This window comes from Triticum dicoccoides, chromosome 3A, assembly GCF_002162155.2.
Source record: "Triticum dicoccoides isolate Atlit2015 ecotype Zavitan chromosome 3A, WEW_v2.0, whole genome shotgun sequence".
Taxonomy (NCBI): Eukaryota; Viridiplantae; Streptophyta; class Magnoliopsida; order Poales; family Poaceae; genus Triticum; species Triticum dicoccoides.
The window spans coordinates 531,509,790-531,529,399 of NC_041384.1; the positions used below are offsets into that span (position 1 = coordinate 531,509,790).

The following is a 19,610-nucleotide window of genomic DNA, read 5'->3' on the forward strand; positions in this document are numbered from 1 at the left end:
AGGACAGGTCTTTTTACCTTTTTTCAGTTGTTTTTTCATTTTAAATTTTTTTCTGTAAAATCAATCCCATGGATCCCTATAAAAATTTGAATCTCATAAAAAAGGGCAGGTAAATTCTACAATTTTTTTTGCACAGGACAGGTAAAATATTTTACCTTTTTTTCTGTAAAATGAACCCCATGGATCCCTCAAAAATTTTGAATCCCATAAAAAAAGGGCAGGTAAATTCTACAATATTTTTTTGCACGGGACAGGTAAAATCTACTTAACCAAATATAATAAATCAGTCATTACGAAACAAACAGGGGACTGTACTTATGCATAAAAAAGGCAGGTAAATTCTACAATTTTTTGTGCAGGACGGGTCTAATCTTTTACCTTATTTTTCTGTAAAATGAATCCCTTGGATCCCTAAAAAAAATTTGAATCGCATAAAAAAAGGGCAGGTATATTCTTTTTTTTTTGCGCATGACAGGTAAAATCTACTTAACCAAAAATAATAAATCAGTCATTACGAAACAAACGGGAGACTGTACTTATGCATAAGTTCTTTGTCAGCAACCTGCAATTTAGCGTTTTGGGGCCTTCCTCCCTCTCTCTCTCTTCACTTGTCATGCTACATTCCCTCAAAAAAAAACTTGTCATGCTACAGAGCAACAAGTTACAAAACTTGGGTTCCGGGGCAGAGCATGCGAACATGGATATTATCCTGACAACAGATGCAATTGTACATCGGAATACAAAATAATAATTCAGTATTAACTAGAAATAAATTACTTAAATGAATTTATTATTAGCCCACAGTATTCTTACATATCCGTTTGATCAACATTAACCTATACGAACAATTCAACCATGGCCATAACGAAACATCTCGAGGGGTTTCAGTTGAGGTATAAACCGATTAGAAAGAGTATTTCTAACTACCCTTGAAACAGCCATCCCCTATGACTTTGTAGGAGGTGGTACTGCTGTGGACGAGTATAGAGACTTCAGCTGCCTGTGTATAAGCTTGCTGTCAGACACAGCCAGCAGCTCCATCCCATCCGACCACCATTGCTCCAGCCCGTGCGCCTCCATGAACTTCTGTGGGCCTTTTGACGACGTGACGAAGAGCTTCGCGACCACGTCACCAGCAATCTCGCTCGCCTTGCGCTGCTGCTGCTGCTCATCCGGACCCCCGTCGGGTCCGGAGGAAGAGGGAGCACTGTAGTGGCAGCAGATGTAGTCACTGTTGTTCACATACAAGTGTGGCACCCATTTCTTCTCTGCGCGTAGTCTCTTCTTGATGCTGCCATCCTCTTTTGCACAGTCAAGCGCTGCTTCTTCCTTCAATGGCAGGCTTGCCTTCACTTTCTGCCACAGGTGACTGGCCTTCTCGCTCATGCTTCTTAGGCTCATGGCAAGTGAAACAGAAGGTGGATTGAACAGATGGCAGTCTACGAAGATTCCTTGCTTGGCGAGATCTTTGCATACCTGAAGGGCAAAGCCAGCTCCCAACGAGTGCCCTGCGACGCAAACATTTGCGCTCCCAAATCTCTCAACTGCAGCCTTCAGTGCTTCTAAAGCGCCAACATATCTCACTGATCCTTTTAAGCTCTCCCAAACCAGGAAACGTAGATCATCCTGTAGATCTCTTTTAATTGTAGGTTTCTGCAGCAATGTTCCTCGGAGAGCTAGCACGGCCCTTGGTGCGCCACTTGGTCTTAGGAGGATAAGATCAGACAATGCAGAAGACCGGTCCCACTCAAGGACGGCGCCGTATATGGAGCCATCTCTCTCGTCCACCAGTGTCTGTGTGACCTTGTACTTGAAGGGCTTCCACCATTTTGGAGCAAGGCCATCCTCTTCTCCTTTCTGATCTTGTCTGTCTATTTCAAGAAGGTAGACTGCCTGAATGAAGCATGCCATTACCATCCTTTTGTAATTTGGATCCTTCCTGCAAATCAGGCATTAGGAGAAAATGTTACATATACCTCATGTGGGAATGTCTAAGTAAAGTAGGCGTTTCAGAGTCCAGAGAACCTCATTTGTTGAAGTAATTGTTAATTAAAATTACGAGAAAAGGAACATAAATCCTGTTTGAAATGGGCACTTCGACATTGGTATCAGGCTTCAAGCGTTTCAGAGTCCAGAACTTCATTTGTTGAAGTAATAGTTCATTAAAATTACGAGAAAAGGAACATAAATCCTGTTTGATATGGGCACTTGACAATGGTATCAGGCTGGCCTCATAAAATATATACATAGCAACAAGTTACAGTTTTGCAGTGATGATGTTTCGCCTATTCCCTACAGACTTCAGTTATGTTCATTTCCAATATATTTTGCCCGCAAAAGCCCTGTAAGCTGGTGTCCCCTCCATGCCAACATAGTCTTAGCAGGAATATGCAATGTGGATTTCCGTTGCTCATCATTTTACATGATTATGATACCCTTCCCGTCCCCTGATTTTTAAGTTTATAATCCAGAAAGCTCATTTTTCTATGGCCATTCCCCCCATTTTTCTGTAAACATCACTAGCGACAAATATTACCAACAAGAATCACATGATGCAAATCTTTCCCATTTTGTTGGGCTGTTTTACCTTGCAGTCTTACATACTAAGATCATACTGCTCAGAGTTAACTAGCTAACTTAAATCTTTTTTTAGGCAATGAAGCAAACTTAACTTGAAGCAGAGGTTAAAAACTTCCTAAATTGCCATGAAAACAAGAGCCACACAGCTACACAAACAAAGCGGGTTAACATAAAAACATAGTTTAAAACTAGGAAGGTACGTACTAGTTTATAGTCTGCGCAAGGGAGGATGAGTAGGTTAAAGGAAACTTAACTGGTTGAATTGGTGCTTTCTTATTTGTACTCAAAAGACAAAACACAGTTCCTAAGGAAAGGTAGGAGGAGCATGTGCACGTCCGTGGCCCAGGAAACAGAAAACGAGATGGAGGGCAATCTTTTGTTTCCAGTCCTGTCATAACCTAAACTTGCAGGAAAGGTACAGCAAACCTAATTTGCACATCACACCACGGGATACTGCAAATAATAAGCAAACTAAGAGAGAGTAAATTTTGCTCTCATAATTTAATCAAGCAAAGTCGGCAGATTTCATCCCAATCAATAAACTCCCCGCAATTGCAGTTGGCAGGACGAGCATTTCAATTGGACGGCACTTCCTAAACTAATCTCGTCTCCATCTCAACAACAGACCAAAGGGCTCGGCAGACCCCCGCGAGTTCATCGAATCCACAGCGCATGCCGAACTCATCACATACCGGAGTGACCCGGCACACCCCGTTTCAATCCTGTATTATATGGCACAAGGAAAGTGCAAGATATATGGAATTATAGAGCGAGAGCGGAAAAATTACCAACTCGATCTGATGATCTCCCTCCAGTTGGGCGGCGGCAGGTTGCGGGGGCCGGAGACGTGGAAGGCGTAGGGGTGCCCCTCGACCGCCGCGTCGGCCGGGGCCACCACCACGGCGTCGCCGCCGCACCGTCCCCCAACCTCCCCCACCACCATCACCACATCCTCCTCCTCCTCCTCCCCCTCCCCCTTAACCGCCTCCGGATTCACCTCCCCTGCCGCCGCCGCGGCCGGCCCAGGCGACACCAAGTCCATCGCCATGGCGGCGCAGATCAAACCTCCCGACCGCTCCGCTCGCCGCGCGGGGGCAAGGGCAAGCGTGGAGCGCGTGAGCACGGGGGAGGACGAGAATGTCGTCGAGGGGTAGGGGCGGGGATTCGTGGGGACCGGGAGATGTGAGAGCGTCGTCTTCCTGGTGGCGTGGGAGAAGAGGTATATCTGGGATCTCGGCAGGGGGCAGCGCCCAACGGTCATGTTCGGAAGGGGAGCAGCAACTGGGGGGTTTAATGATGGGGGCGTGGCTTGGCCAAGTGGGGAAACGAGTATGCCTTCCTTGTTGGCCTTCTTCCTCCTTGGCCCTTGGGGAGGAGGGTTCCGGGTCAGATTTTAGAATTTTCTGTAACGCGTTCCAGGTGAGATTGGGGTTAAGCACCGACCAAGAGGTGAACCCTCGCGGGCCGCACGACAAACTTCCTCGCCTTTTCCATCGGTTCCCCTAATCTCCGGAGACTAGTCTGCAATAAAAGCTCGAGCCTTGTGAGTCTCTCAAGATTGATTCGTATGCAGATGGATCTGCAAAGAAATGATCCAAGTATGACCGTTTTATTAACTTGAGGGAGAAACGAGTTGATCTTAAGCCAACACTATCTCGCTCAATTTTAGCTCGATACCATATAATTTTGTTAAATAATCTTGATTTATATTATTCAAGAAAAATAGGATATATTATTGTCATTGTGCAATTTTTCTCTATTCTACCTACTAGCAAAATCAAAGCTTAATTATGCTCAGAGATAATTAAGCCTTATATGGTACATGGTCGGCCTTATATTAAATATCCTATTATTCTTGGCCAAAGTTTGAGAACAAATACACTTTCATTTTCTTTTCTTTCTAGTTCATATAGGATCTCTTGATAGTATCAAGTACTCCCTTCGTTCACAAATGTAAGATGTGTAGAAGACTATAGGATGCAACTCAATTTCATCTGAGTCTGTTACAATATATACATGTGGTGTCTTGCGTGATAAGTCAACTAACCCTACAATATCTCTAGGAATCAGCTATACAAGGCTAGAGATAATATGAGAATCAATCGGTAATAAATACAGAGATATCACGGTTCAACACCCCCTTGCAGTCGAAGCGTCGGCGTCGGCGATGCAAAGACTAGAACGAAACTCTTGGAATGCAGCAGTTGGCAACCCGGTCATGATGTCGGCAAACTGTTGGGTAGTCGGTACATGAAGAACTCGAAGCTGACCCAACTGAACCTTCTCGCGTACAAAGTGAACATCGAGCTCAATGTGTTTGGTGTGTTTGTGTTGCACCGGATTAGCTGCGAGTAGGTGGCCGACACGTTATCGCAGAAGACCACAGTGGCTTTCGGAAGTGGAATCCAAAGCTCACCAAGAAGGTGACGAAGCCAACAAGTCTCCGCGACCATGTTGGCAACAGCTCGGTACTCGGCCTCAACACTCGAACGGGAGGCAAGAGACAAGAGAGTCAAGAGAGGACCAAGAGACAAGAGAGTCATCGAAGAAGACACAATAGCCACACGTGCAACGTCAAGTGTCAGGACAGCCAGCCCAATCCACGTCAGTATAAGCGAGGAGCTCAGTTGAGGCAGAGGCGCGAAGACGAAGACCATAGATTGGCGTGCCGCGAACGTACCGAAGAATGCGCTTGACCAAGGACCAGTGAACATCATGGGGCGAGTGCATATGCAAGTAAACTTGTTGCACCGCAAACTGGATGTCTGGTCTGGTGAGCGTAAGGTACTGAAGGGCACCAACAATGCTGCGGTAGAGGGTGGCGTCAGCAGCGGGCTGGCCGGCGGTGGCGGAGAGCTTCGGTTTGGCCTCGGCAGGCGTGGCGGCCGGCTTGGGGTCAGTCATGCCGGCACGGTCCAGAAGATCAAGCGCGTACTATCCCTGGTGAAGGAAGAACCCAGAGGCATCGCGTCGCACATTAATGACGAGGAAGAAGTGCATCGCGCCTAGATCCTTCAGCCGAAACTCAGAGCCAAGACGTCCAATGATGTCGCGGAGAAGATCCTCTCAAGAGGCAGTGATGACAATATCATCGACGTAGAGCAGAAGCATAGCCACATGATCAGACCGATGAAGCACGAACAACGACGTGTCGGAGGTGGTGCTGCAAAACCCGAGAAGATCGAGGAATGCCGCGATGCGCTGGTACCACGCGCGCGGAGCCTGTTTGAGGCCGTATAACGACCGTGACAACATGTAGACATCATTCGGATGATGAGGGTCAACAAACCCGGCCAGCTGCTGACAGAGAACCCGCTCCTGAAGATGGTCGTACAAAAAAACATTGTTGATGTCGAGCTGATGTACAGGCCAGCGACGAGAGGCGGCCAGCTGGAGGACAACACGGATCGTGGCGGGTTTGACAACCGGAGAGAAAGTCTCGGGGAAGTCAACACCGACACGTTGCGCAAAACCGCGCACAACCCAACGAGCCTTGTATCTGTCGAGAGAACCGTCCGGGAGGAGTTTATGACGAAAAACCCACTTGCCGAAGATGACGTTCGCTCCAGGAGGACGAGGAACAAGGGTCCAAGTCCGGTTGGCGACAAGAGCATCATACTCAGCGCGCATGGCGGCGGTCCAATGCGGATCACTCAACATAGAACGCACCGAGCGCGGAACTGGAGAGATGGCCGTGATGCTGAGGTTGTGGTAGCGCGGGTTCGGCTGATGCACCCCAGCCTTGGCACGCGTCACCATGGAGTGGTGAGGCGGCGGGGGAGGCGGGCGTGAACCGCGGTGAGGGGCCACTATTGGGGAACGCAGTAATTTCAGAAAAAATCCTACGCACACGCAAGATCTATCATGGTGATGCATAGCAACGAGAGGGGAGAGTGTAGTCCATGTACCAACGTAGACCATAAGCGGAAGCGTTATGACAACGCGGTTGATGTAGTCGTAAGTCTTCATGATCCGACCGATCCTAGTACCGAAAGTACAGCACCTCCGCGATCTGCACACGTTCGGCTCGGTGACGTCCCACGAACTCTCGATCCAGCTGAGTGTCGAGGGAGAACTTCGTCAGCACGACGGCGTGATGACGGTGATGATGAAGTTAGCGACACAGGGCTTCACCTAAGCACTACGACGATATAACCGAGATGGATTATGGTGGAGGGGGCACCGCACACTGAAGGAAATATGCCCTAGAGGCAATAATAAAGTTGTTATTTATATTTCCTTATATCATGATAAATGTTTATTATTCATGCTAGAATTGTATTAACCGGAAACTTAGTACATGTGTGAATACATAGACGAACAGAATGTCACTAGTATGCCTCTACTTGACTAGCTCGTTGAATCAATGATGGTTATGTTTCCTAACCATAGACATGAGTTGTCATTTGATTAACGGGATCACATCATTAGAGAATGATGTGATTGACTTGACCCATCCGTTAGCTTAGCACGATGATCGTTTAGTTTGTTGCTACTCCATAACTTATACATGTTCCTATGACTATGAGATCATGCAACTCCCAAATATTGGAGGAACACTTTGTGTGCTATCAAATGTCACAACGTAACTGGGTGACTATAAAGATGCTCTACAGGTGTCTCCGATGGTGTTTGTTGAGTTGGCATAGATCGAGATTAGGATTTGTCACTCCGAGTATCGGAGAGGTATCTCTAGGCCCTCTCGGTAATGCACATCACTATAAGCCTTGCAAGCAATGTGACTAATGAGTTAGTTATGGGATGATGCATTACAGAACAAGTAAAGAGACTTGCCAGTAACGAGATTGAACAAGGTATTGAGATACCGACGATCGAATCTCGGACAAGTAACATACCCATGACAAAGGGAACAACGCATATCGTTATGCGGTTTGACCGATAAAGGTTTCCGTTGTTGGTTATTGACCAGAGACGTGTCTTGGTCATGTTTACATAGTTCTTGAACCCATAGGGTCCGCACGCTTAATGTTCGGTGATGATCGGTATTATGAGTTTATGTGGTATGATGTACCGAAGGTAGTTCGGAGTCCTGGATATGATCACGGACATGACGAGGAGTCTCGAAATGGTCGAGGCATAAAGATTGATATATTGGATGACTATGGCCATGTTTGGTTCAGTTTTTATCGACGGATTCCGCTGCCGTGCAGCAGAATCTGAACCAAAGGGCGAACCCAGCAGAATCTAATTCCAGAAATCCGCTACCAAAATCTGAACCAAAAGCGGAAGTAGCCCAGGACATGCTTTTCAAAATCTGATTCCGCTGCGGGCCAAAATCCGAAAAAGCTGTATCAGCTGGTTTGCCAAATGACCTACATATTTTTCACATCAGATTTTCCACAGCTGTTTTTCCACAACAGAATTTTCACAGCTGCTTTTAGAAATCCACAGCTGAACCAAACAGGGCCTATATTCGGACACCGGATGAGTTCCGGGGGTCACCGGATAATTATCGGAGTGTTGGGGGGTTATCGAAACCCCCGGGGGAACTAATGGGCCAACATGGGCTTTGTGTGAGAGAGAGGAGGGACCATAGGGCTGGTCGCCCCCCTTGGGAGTCCGAATTGGACAGGGGGGGGGGCGGCGCCCCCTCTTTCCCTCCCTCTCCCCCTCTCTTTCCTTCCCCTCCTTCTTCCTAGCTGGACTAGGAAAGGGGGAGTCCTACTCCTACTAGGAGGAGCACTCCTCCCTCTCCTTGGTGCGCCCCAAGGCCGGCTGGCCTCCCCCTTGCTCCTTTATATATGGGGGCAAGGGGGCACCCTAGAACACACAAGTTGATTTTTCCAGCCGTGTGCGGTGCCCCCCTCCACCGTAATCCACCTCGGTCATATCATAGCGGTGCTTAGGCGAAGCCCTGTTCCGGTAGCACCATCATGCCATCGTGCTGATGAAGCTCTCCCTTGACACTCTGCTGGATCGCGAGTTCGCGAGACGTCACCGAGCTGAATGTGTGCAGATCATGGAGGTGTCATACTTTCGGTACCAGGATCGGCCGATCGTAAAGACGTACGACTACATCAACCGCGTTATCATAACGATTCCGCTTACGGTCTACGAGGGTATGTGGACAACACTCTCCCCTCTCGTTGATATGCATCACCATGATCTTGCGTGTGCGTAGGATTTTTTTTGAAATTACTGTGTTCCCCAACAATGGTATCAGAGCCAGGTCTATGCGTAGATGTTATATGCACAAGTAGAACACAAAAGAGTTGTGGGCGTGGGTATATACATATTGCTTGTCGTCACTAGTTGATTCTTGATTCAGCGGTATTCTTGGATGAAGTAACCCAGACCGACATTACGCGTACGCTTACGCGAGACTGGTTCTACCGATGTGCTTCGCACATAGGTGGCTGGTGGGTGTTAGTTTCCCCAACTTTAGTTGAATCGGATCCAATGAACAGGGTTCTCTCTGAAGATCAAAAAACAATCACTATACCGCGTTGTGGTTTTTGATGCGTAGGTAAGAACGGTTCTTGCTCAGCCCATAGCAGCCACGTAAAACTTGCAACAACAAAGTAGAGGACGTCTAACTTGTTTTTGCAGGGCATGTTGTGGTGTGATATGTTCAAGACATGATGCTAAATTTTATTGTATGAGATGATCATGTTTTGTAACAAAGTTATCGGCAACTGGCAGGAGCCATATGGTTGTCGCTTTATTGTATGAAATGCAATCGCCATGTAATTGCTTTACTTTATCACTAAACGGTAGTGATAGTCGTAGAAGCAATAGTTGGCGAGACGACAACGATGCTTCGATGGAGATCAAGGTGTCAAGCCGGCGACGATGGTGATCATGACGGTGCTTTGGAGATGGAGATCAAAGGCACATGATGATGATGGCCATATTATATCACTTATATTGATTGCATGTGATGTTTATCCTTTATGCATCTTTTTTTGCTTAGTTCGGCGATAGCATTATAAGATGATCTCTCGCTAAATTTCAAGGTATAAGTGTTCTCCCTGAGTATGCACCGTTGCTATAGTTCGTCGTGCCGAGACACCACATGATGATCGGGTGTGATAAGCTCTACGTTCACATACAATGGGTGCAAGCCAGTTTTGCACACGCAGAATACTCGGGTTAAACTTGACGAGCCCAGCATATGCATATATGGCCTCGGAACACTGAGACCGAAAGGTCGAGCGTGAATCATATAGTAGATATGATCAACATAGTGATGTTCACCATTGAAAACTACTCCATCTGACGTGATGATCATACATGGTTTAGTTGATATGGATCACGTGATCACTTAGATGATTAGAGAGATGTCTATCTAAGTGGGATTTCTTAAGTAATTTGATTAATTGAACTTTAATTTATCATGAACTTAGTACCTGATAGTATTTTGCATGTCTATGTTATTGTAGATAGATGGCCCGTGATGTTGTTCTGTTGAATTTTAATGCGTTCCTAGAGAAAGCTAAGTTGAAAGATGATTGTAGCAACTACACGGACTGGGTCCATAACTTGAGGACTATCCTCATTGCTGCACAAAAGAATTACATTCTGGAAGCACCGCTAGGTGACAAACCCGCTGCAGGAGCAACGCCAGATGTTGTGAACACCTGACAGAGCAAAGCTGATGACTACTCGATAGTTCAGTGTGCCATGCTTTATGACTTAGAACCGGGACTTCAACGACGTTTTGAACATCATGGAGCATATGAGATGTTCCAGGAGTTGAAGTTAATATTTCAAGCAAATGCCCGGATGGAGAGATATGAAGTCTCCAATAAGTTCTACAACTGCAAGATGGAGGAGAAATAGTTCTGTCAGTGAACATATACTGAGAATGTCTGGGTACCACAACCACTTGACTCAACTGGGAGTTAATCTTCCTAATGATAGTGTCATTAACAGAGTTCTTCAATCACTACCACCAAGCTACAAGAGCTTCGTGATGAACTATAATATGCAAGGGATGGATAAGACGATTCCTGAGCACTTCACAATGCTAAAGGTTGCAGAGGTAGGAATCAAGAAGGAGCATCGAGTGTTGATGGTCAACAAGACCGCCAGTTTCAAGAAAAAAGGTAAAGGGAAGAAGGGGAACTTCAAGAAGAACAACAAGCCAGTTGCTGCTCAAGTGAAGAAACCCAAGTCTGGACCTAAGCCTGAGACTGAGTGCTTCTACCGCAAAGGAACTAGTCACTGGAAGCGGAACTGCCCCAAGTATTTGGTGGAGAAGAAGGATGGCAAAGTGAAATGTATATTTGATATACATGTTATTGATGTGTACCTTACTAATACTCGCAGTAGTGCCTGGGTATTTGATACTGGTTCAGTTGCTAATATTTGCAACTCGAAACAGGGGCTACGGATTAAGTGAAGATTGGCTAAGGATGAGGTGATGATGCGTGTGGGAAATGGTTCCAAAGACAATGTGATCACCGTCGGCACACTGCCTCTACATCTACCTTCGGGATTAGTTTTAGACCTAAATAATTATTATTTTGTGCTAGCGTTGAGCATGAACATTATATCTGGATCTTGTTTGATGCGAGACGGTTATTCATTTAAATCGGAGAATAATGGTTGTTCTATTTATATGAGTAATATCTTTTATGGTCATGTACCCTTGATGAGTGGTCTATTTTTACTAAATCTTGATAGTAGTGATACACATGTTCATAGTATTGAAGCCAAAAGATGCAAAGTTGATAATGATAGTGCAACTTATTTGTGGCACTACTGTTTAGGTCATATTGGTGTAAAGCGCATGAAGAAACTCCATTCTGATGGACTTCTGGAATCACTTGATTATGAATCACTTGGTACTTGCGAACCATGCCTCATGGGCAAGATGACTAAAACTCCGTTCTCCAGAACAATGGAGCGAGCAACAGAGTTATTGGAAATCATACATACTGATGTATGTGGTCCAATGCACATTGAAGCTCGCGGCAGATATCGTTATTTTCTCACATTCACAGATGATTTGAGCAGATATGGGTATATCTACTTAATGAAACATAAGTCTGAAACATTTGCAAAGTTCAAAGAATTTCAGAGTGAAGTGGAAAATCTTCATAACAAGAAAATCAAGTTTCTGCGATCTGATCGCGGAGGTGAATATTTGAGTTATGAGTTTGGACTTCATTTGAAACAATGCGGAATAGTTTTGCAACTCACGCCACCTGGAACACCACAGCGTAATGGTGTGTCCGAACGTCGTAATCGTACTTTACTAGATATGGTGCGATCTATGATGTCTCTCACTAATTTACCGCTATCGTTTTGGGGTTATGCTTTATAGACAGATGCATTCACATTAAATAGGGCACCATCTAAATCCGTTGAGACGACACCTTATGAACTGTGGTTTGGCAAGAAACCCAAGTTGTCGTTTCTTAAAGTTTGGGGCTGCGATGCTTATGTGAAGAAACTTCAACTTGATAATCTCGAACCCAAATCAGAGAAATGTATCTTCATAGGATACCCAAAGGAGACTGTTGGGTACACCTTCTATCATAGATCCGAAGGCAAAATATTCGTTGCTAAAAATGGATCCTTTCTAGAGAAGGAGTTTCTCTTGAAAGAAGGGAGTGGGAGGAAAGTAGAACTTGATGAGGTAATTGCACCTGCCCCCTTATTGGAAAGTAGTTCATCACTGAAATCAGTTCGAGTGATTCCTACACCAGTAAGTGAGTAACCTAATGATGATGATCATGAAACTTCTGATCAAGTTACTACCGAACCTCGTAGGTCAACCAGAGTAAGATCCACACCAGAGTGGCACGGTAATCCTGTTCTGGAAGTCATGTTGCTTGATGATACGTCTCCAACGTATCTATAATTTTTGATTGCTCCATGCTATATTATCTACTGTTTTGAATGTTTATGGGCTTTATTATACACTTTTATATCATTTTTGGGACTAACCTATTAACCCAGAGCCCAGTGCCAGTTTCTGTTTTTACCCTGTTTTAGGGTTTCGAAGAAAAGGAAAATCAAACGGAGTCCAATTGACCTGAAACTTCACGGAACTCATTTTTAGAAGGAAAGAAACCCAGAAGACTTGGAGTGCACATCGGGGGACCTGCGAGGAGGCCACGAGGCAGGGGGGCGCGCCCCCCTGACGTACTTCTTCCGCCTATATATCTCCATATACCCTAAAAACATCCGTGAATGCAATAGATCGGGAGTTCCGCCGCCAGAAGCCTCCATAGCCACCAAAAGCCAATCTAGACCCGTTCCGGCACCCTGCCGGAGGGGGCAATCCCTCTCCGGTGGCCATCTTCATCATCCCGGTGCTCTCCATGACGAGGAGGGAGTAGTTCTCCCTCGGGGCTGAGGGTATGTACCAGTAGCTATGTGTTTGATCTCTCTATCTCGTGTTCTTGAGATGATACGATCTTGATGTATCACGAGCTTTGATATTATATTTGGATCCTATGATGTTTCTTCCCCCCTCTACTCTCTTGTAATGAATTGAGTTTCCCCTTTGAAGTTGTCTTATCGGATTGAGTCTTTAAAGATTTGAGAACACTTGATGTATGTCTTGCTGTGCGTATCTGTGGTGACAATGGGATACCACGTGATTCACTTGATGTATGTTTTGGTGATCAACTTGCGGGTTCCGCCCATGAACGTATGCATAGGGGTTGGCACACTTTTCGTCGTGATTCTCCGGTAGAAACTTTGGGGCACTCTTTGAGGTCCTTTGTGTTGGTTGAATAGATGAATCTGAGATTGTGTGATGCATATCGTATAATCATACCCACAGATACTTGAGGTGACATTGGAGTATCTAGGTGACATTAGGGTTTTGGTTGATTTGTGTCTTAAGGTGTTATTCTAGTACGAACTCTAGGGCTGTTTGTGACACTTATAGGAATAGCCCAACGGATTGATTGGAAAGAATAACTTTGAGGTGGTTTCGTACCCTACCATAATCTCTTCGTTTGTTCTCCGCTATTAGTGACTTTGGAGTGACTCTTTGTTGCATCTTGAGGGATAGTTATGTGATCCAATTATGATATTATTGTTGAGGGAACTTACACTAGCGAAAGTATGAACCCTAGGCCTTATTTCCACACATTGCAATACCGTTTACGCTCACTTTTATCACTTGCTACCTTGCTGTTTTTTATTATTTCAGATTACAAATACTTTTATCTACTATCCATATACCACTTGTTTCACCATCTCTTCGCCGAACTAGTGCACCTATACAATTTACCATTGTATTGGGTGTGTTGGGGACACAAGATACTCTTTGTTATTTGGTTGCAGGGTTGCTTGAGAGAGACCATCTTCATCCTACGCCTCCTACGGATTGATAAACCCTAGGTCATCCACTTGAGGGAAATTTTCTACTGTCCTACAAACCTCTGCACTTGGAGGCCCAACAACGTCTACAAGAAGAAGGTTGTGTAGTAGACATCACTTGACCATGACGAACCTATGAACTATGAGGAAGCGATGATGAGCCCAGATTCCGCAAAATGGCTTGAGGCCATGAAATCTAAGATGGGATCCATGTATGAGAACAAAGTGTGGACTTTGGTTGACTTGCCCGATGATCGGCGGGCCATAGAGAATAAATGGATATTCAAGAAGAAGACTGACGCTGACGGAAATATTACTGTCTACAAAGCTCGACTTGTTGCAAAAGGTTTCCGACAAGTTCAAGAAGTTGACTACGATGAGACCTTCTCACCCGTAGCGATGCTTAAGTCCGTCTGAATCATGTTAGAAATTGTCGCATTTTATGATTATGAAATTTGGCAAATGGATGTCAAAACAACATTCCTTAATGGATATCTTAAAGAAGAGTTATGATGCAGCCAGAAGGTTTTGTCAATCCAAAAGGTGCTAACATAGTGTGCAAGCTCCAACGATCCATTTATGGACTGGTGCAAGCCTCTCGGAGTTGGAATATATGCTTTGATAGTGTGATAAAAGCATATAGTTTTATACAGACTTTTGGAGAAGCATGTATTTACAAGAAAGTGAGTGGGAGCTCTGTAGCATTTCTGACATTATATGTAGATGACATATTGTTGATCAGAAATGATACTGAATTTCTGAATAGCATAAAAGGATACTTGAATAAGAATTTTTCAATGAAAGACCTAGGTGAAGCTGCTTATATATTAGGCATCAAGATCTATAGAGATAGATCAAGACACTTAATTGGACTTTCAAAAAGCACATACCTTGATAAAGTTTTGAAGAAGTTCAAAATGGATCAGGCAAAGAAAGGGTTCTTGCATGTGTTACAAGGTGTGAAGTTGAGTCAGACTCAATGCCCGACCACTTCAGAAGATAGAGAGAAAATGAAAGATGTTCCCTATGCTTCAGCCATAGGCTCTATCATGTATGCAATGCTGTGTGCCAGACCTGATGTGTGCCTTGCTATCTATTTAGCAAGGAGGTACCAAAGTAATCCAGGAGTGGATCACTAGACAGCGGTCAAGAACATCCTGAAATATCTGAAAAGTGTTGGAAATATGCCCTAGAGGCAATAATAAAAGTGTTATTATTATATTTCTTTGTTCATGATAATAGTCTTTTGTTCATGCTATAACTGTATTATCCGGAAATCGTAATACACGTGTGAATACATAGACCACAATATGTCCCTAGTGAGCCTCTAGTTGACTAGCTCGTTGTGATCAACAGATAGTCATGGTTTCCTGGCTATGGACATTGGATGTCGTTGATAACGGGATCACATCATTAGGAGAATGATGTTATGGACAAGACCCAATCCTAAGCATAGCACAAAGATCGTGTAGTTCGTTTGCTAGAGCTTTGCCAATGTCAAGTATCTTTTCCTTAGACCATGAGATTGTGCAACTCCCGGATACCGTAGGAATGCTTTGGGTGTACCAAACGTCACAACGTAACTGGGTGGCTATAAAGGTGCATTACAGGTATCTCCGAAAGTGTCTGTTGGGTTGGCGCGAATCGAGACTGGGATTTGTCACTCCGTGTAAACGGAGAGGTATCTCTGGGCCCACTCGGTAGGACATCATCATATGCGCAATGTGACCAAGGAGTTGATCACGGGATGATGTGTTACGGAACGAGTAAAGTGACTTGCCGGTAACGAGATTGAACAAGGTATCGGTATACCGACGATCGAATCTCGGGCAAGTAAAATACCGCTAGACAAAGGGAATTGAATACGGGATTGATTAAGTCCTTGACATCGTGGTTCATCCGATGAGATCATCGTGGAACATGTGGGAGCCAACATGGGTATCCAGATCCCTCTGTTGGTTATTGACCGGAGAACGTCTCGGTCATGTCTACATGTCTCCCGAACCCGTAGGGTCTACACACTTAAGGTTCGATGACGCTAGGGTTATAAAGGAAGCTTGTATGTGGTTACCGAATGTTGTTCGGAGTCCCGGATGAGATCCCGGACGTCACGAGGAGTTCCGGAATGGTCCGGAGGTAAAGATTTATATATAGGAAGTCCTGTTTCGGCCATCGGGACAAGTTTCGGGGTCATCGGTATTGTACCGGGACCACCGGAAGGGTCCCGGGGGCCCACCGGGTGGGGCCACCTGCCCCGGGGGGCCACATGGGCTGTAGGGGGTGCGCCTTGGCCTACATGGGCCAAGGGCACCAGCCCCTAGAGGCCCATGCGCCAAGATAAAGGAAAAAGGGAAGAGTCCTAAAGGGGGAAGGCACCTCCGAGGTGCCTTGGGGAGGATGGACTCCTCCCCATCCTTAGCCGCACCCCTTCCTTGGAGGAGGGGGCAAGGCTGCGCCCTCCCCCTCTCCCTTGGACCTATATATAGTGGGGGAAAGGAGGAGCAATCACACCTAAGGCCTTTGGTTGCCTCCCTCTCCCTCCCATGACACATCTCCTCTCCCGTAGGTGCTCGGCGAAGCCCTGCAGGATTGCCACGCTCCTCCACCACCACCACGCCGTTGTGCTACTGTTGGATGGAGTCTTCCTCAACCTCTCCCTCTCTCCTTGCTGGATCAAGGCGTGGGAGACGTCACCGGGCCGTACGTGTGTTGAACGCGGAGGTGCCGTCCGTTCGGCACTTGATCATCGGTGATCTGAATCACGACGAGTACGACTCCATCAACCTCGTTCACTTGAACGCTTCCGCTTAGCGATCTACAAGGGTATGTAGATGCAAACTCTCCTCTCCTTTCTACTCGTTGCTGGTCTCTCCATAGATAGATCTTGGTGATACGCGTAGGAAAATTTTGAATTTCTGCTACGTTCCCCAACAGTGGCATCATGAGCTAGGTCTATTGCGTAGATTCTTTGCACGAGTAGAACACAAAGTAGTTGTGGGCGTTGATGTTGTTCAATATGCTTACCGTTACTAGTCCAATCTTGTTTCGGCGGTATTGTGGGATGAAGCGGCCCGGACCGACCTTACACGTACTCTTACGTGAGACAGGTTCCACCGATTGACATGCACTTGGTGCATAAGGTGGCTAGCGGGTGCCAGTCTCTCCCACTTTAGTCGGAACGGATTCGATGAAAAGGGTCCTTATGAAGGGTAAATAGCAATTGGCATATCACGTTGTGGTGTTGCGTAGGTAAGAAACGTTCTTGCTAGAAACCCATAGCAGCCATGTAAAACATGCAACAACAATTAGAGGACGTCTAACTTGTTTTTGCAGGGTATGCTATGTGATGTGATATGGCCAAAAGGATGTGATGAATGATATATGTGATGTATGAGATTGATCATGTTCTTGTAATAGGATTCACGACTTGCATGTCGATGAGTATGACAACCGGCAGGAGCCATAGGAGTTGTCTTTATTTATTGTATGACCTGCGTGTCATTTAACAACGCCATGTAAATTACTTTACTTTATTGCTAAACGCGTTAGCCATAGAAGTAGAAGTAGTCGTTGGCGTGACAACTTCATGAAGACACGATGATGGAGATCATGATGATGGAGATCATGGTGTCAAGCCGGTGACAAGATGATCATGGAGCCCCGAAGATGAAGATCAAAGGAGCTATATGATATTGGCCATATCATGTCACTACTCTATTTGATTGCATGTGATGTTTATCATGTTTATGCATCTTGTTTACTTAGGACGACGGTAGTAAATAAGATGATCCCTCATTAAAATTTCAAGAAGTGTTCTCCCCTAACTGTGCACCGTTGCTACAGTTCGTCGTTTCGAAGCACCACGTGATGATCGGGTGTGATAGATTCTTACGTTCACATACAACGGGTGTAAGACAGTTTTACACAGCGAAAACACTTAGGGTTAACTTGACGAGCCTAGCATGTGCAGACATGGCCTCGGAACACGGAGACCGAAAGGTTGAGCATGAGTCGTATAGTAGATACGATCAACATGAAGATGTTCACCGACGTTAACTAGTCCGTCTCACGTGATGATCGGACACGGCCTAGTTGACTCGGATCATGTGATCACTTAGATGACCAGAGGGATGTCTATCTGAGTGGGAGTTCATAAGATGAACTTAATTATCCTGAACATAGTCAAAAGACCTTTTGCAAATTATGTCGTAGCTCGCGCTTTAGTTCTACTGTTTTAGATATGTTCCTAGAGAAAATATAGTTGAAAGTTGATAGTAGCGATTATGCGATCAGTAGAAAGCTTATGTCCTTAATGCACCGCTCAGTGTGCTGAACCCCAACGTCGTTTGTCGATGTTGCGAACATCGGACATACACGTTTTGATAACTACGTGATAGTTCAATTAAATGGTTTAAGTAGAGGCACCAAAGATGTTTTCGAAACGTCGCGGAACATATGAGATGTTTCGAGGGCTGAAATTGGGATTTCAGGCTCGTGCCCACGTCAAGAGGTATAAGACCTCCGACGATTTTCTTAGCCTGCAAACTAAGGGAGAAAAGCTCAATCGTTGAGCTTGTGCTCAGATTGTCTGAGCACAACAATCACTTGAATCGAGTGGGAGTTGATCCTCCAGATGAGATAGTGATGTTTCCCCAAAGTCATTGCCACCGAGCTGCTAGAGCTTCGTGATGAACTATAACATATCAGGGATAAATAAGATGATCCTTGAGGTATTCACGATGTTTGACACCGCGAAAGTAGAAATCAAGAAGGAGCATCAATTGTTGATGGTTGGTGAAACCACTAGTTTCAAGAAGGGCAAGGGCAAGAAGGGATACTTCATGAAACGGCAAATCAGCTGCTGCTCCAGTGAAGAAACCCAAGGTTGAACCCAAACCCGAGACTAAGTGCTTCTGTAATAAGGGGAACAGTCACTAGAGCAGAATTACCCTAGATACTTGGTAGATGAGAAGGCTGGCAAGGTCGATAGAAGTATATTGGATATACATTATGTTAATGTGTACTTTACTAGTACTCCTAGTAGCACCAGGGTATAAGATACCGGTTCGGTTGCTAAGTGTTAGTAACTCAAAATAAAAGGCTACGGAATAAACGGAGACTAGCTAAAGGAGAGCTGACGATATGTGTTGGAAGTGTTTCCAAGTTTGATATAATCAAGCATCGCACGCTCCCTCTACCATCAAGATTAGTATTAAACCTGAATAAGTGCTCTTGCACCTATAGGAATGGTTTATTGAATCTCGATCGTAGTGATACACATTTTCATGCCAAAAGATATAAGATAGTAATGATAGTACCACTTACTTGTGGCACTGCCATGTAAGTCATAATGGTATAAAACGCATGAAGAAGCTCCATGTTGATGGATCTTTGGACTCACTCGTTTTGAAAAGTTTGAGACATGCGAACCATGTCTATTGGTGTATATGCATGAAGAAACTCCATGCAAATGGATCGTTTGGACTCACTTGATTTTGAATCACTTGAGATATGCAAATCATACCACATGGGCAAGATGACTGAAAAGCCTCATTTTCAGTAAGATGGAACAAGATAGCAACTTGTTGGAAGCAACACATTTTGATGTGTGCAGTCCAATGAGTGCTAAGGCATGCAGTGAATATCGTTATGTTCTTACTTCACAGATGATTCGAGTAGATGTTAAGAATATTTACTTGATGAAACACAAGTCTGAATTATTG

The 19,610-nt window shown here is 45.1% G+C and overlaps 1 protein-coding gene across 1 annotated transcript; it reads right to left on the minus strand.

Annotated features, from left to right (window-relative positions):
* Window positions 1-758: 758 nt before the first annotated feature.
* On the minus strand, window positions 759-3,905 carry LOC119269009 (GDSL esterase/lipase At4g10955-like). The gene is made up of 2 exons (XM_037550751.1): window positions 3,369-3,905; window positions 759-1,939 (listed from the first exon to the last, which is right to left on the minus strand). The coding sequence occupies exons 1-2, from the start codon at window positions 3,839-3,841 to the stop codon at window positions 946-948; spliced, it is 1,467 nt and encodes a 488-aa protein (XP_037406648.1). The 5' UTR covers window positions 3,842-3,905; the 3' UTR covers window positions 759-945.
* Window positions 3,906-19,610: the final 15,705 nt, after the last annotated feature.

Coding starts and splice junctions, on each gene's coding strand:
- LOC119269009 (XM_037550751.1), bottom strand. CDS start 3,841: ATGACCGTTGGGCGCTGCCCCCTGCCGAGATCCCAGATATACCTCTTC. Junction 1,940..3,368: donor GAGATCATCAGATCGAGTTG/GTAATTTTTCCG, acceptor CCTGATTTGCAG/GAAGGATCCAAATTACAAAA.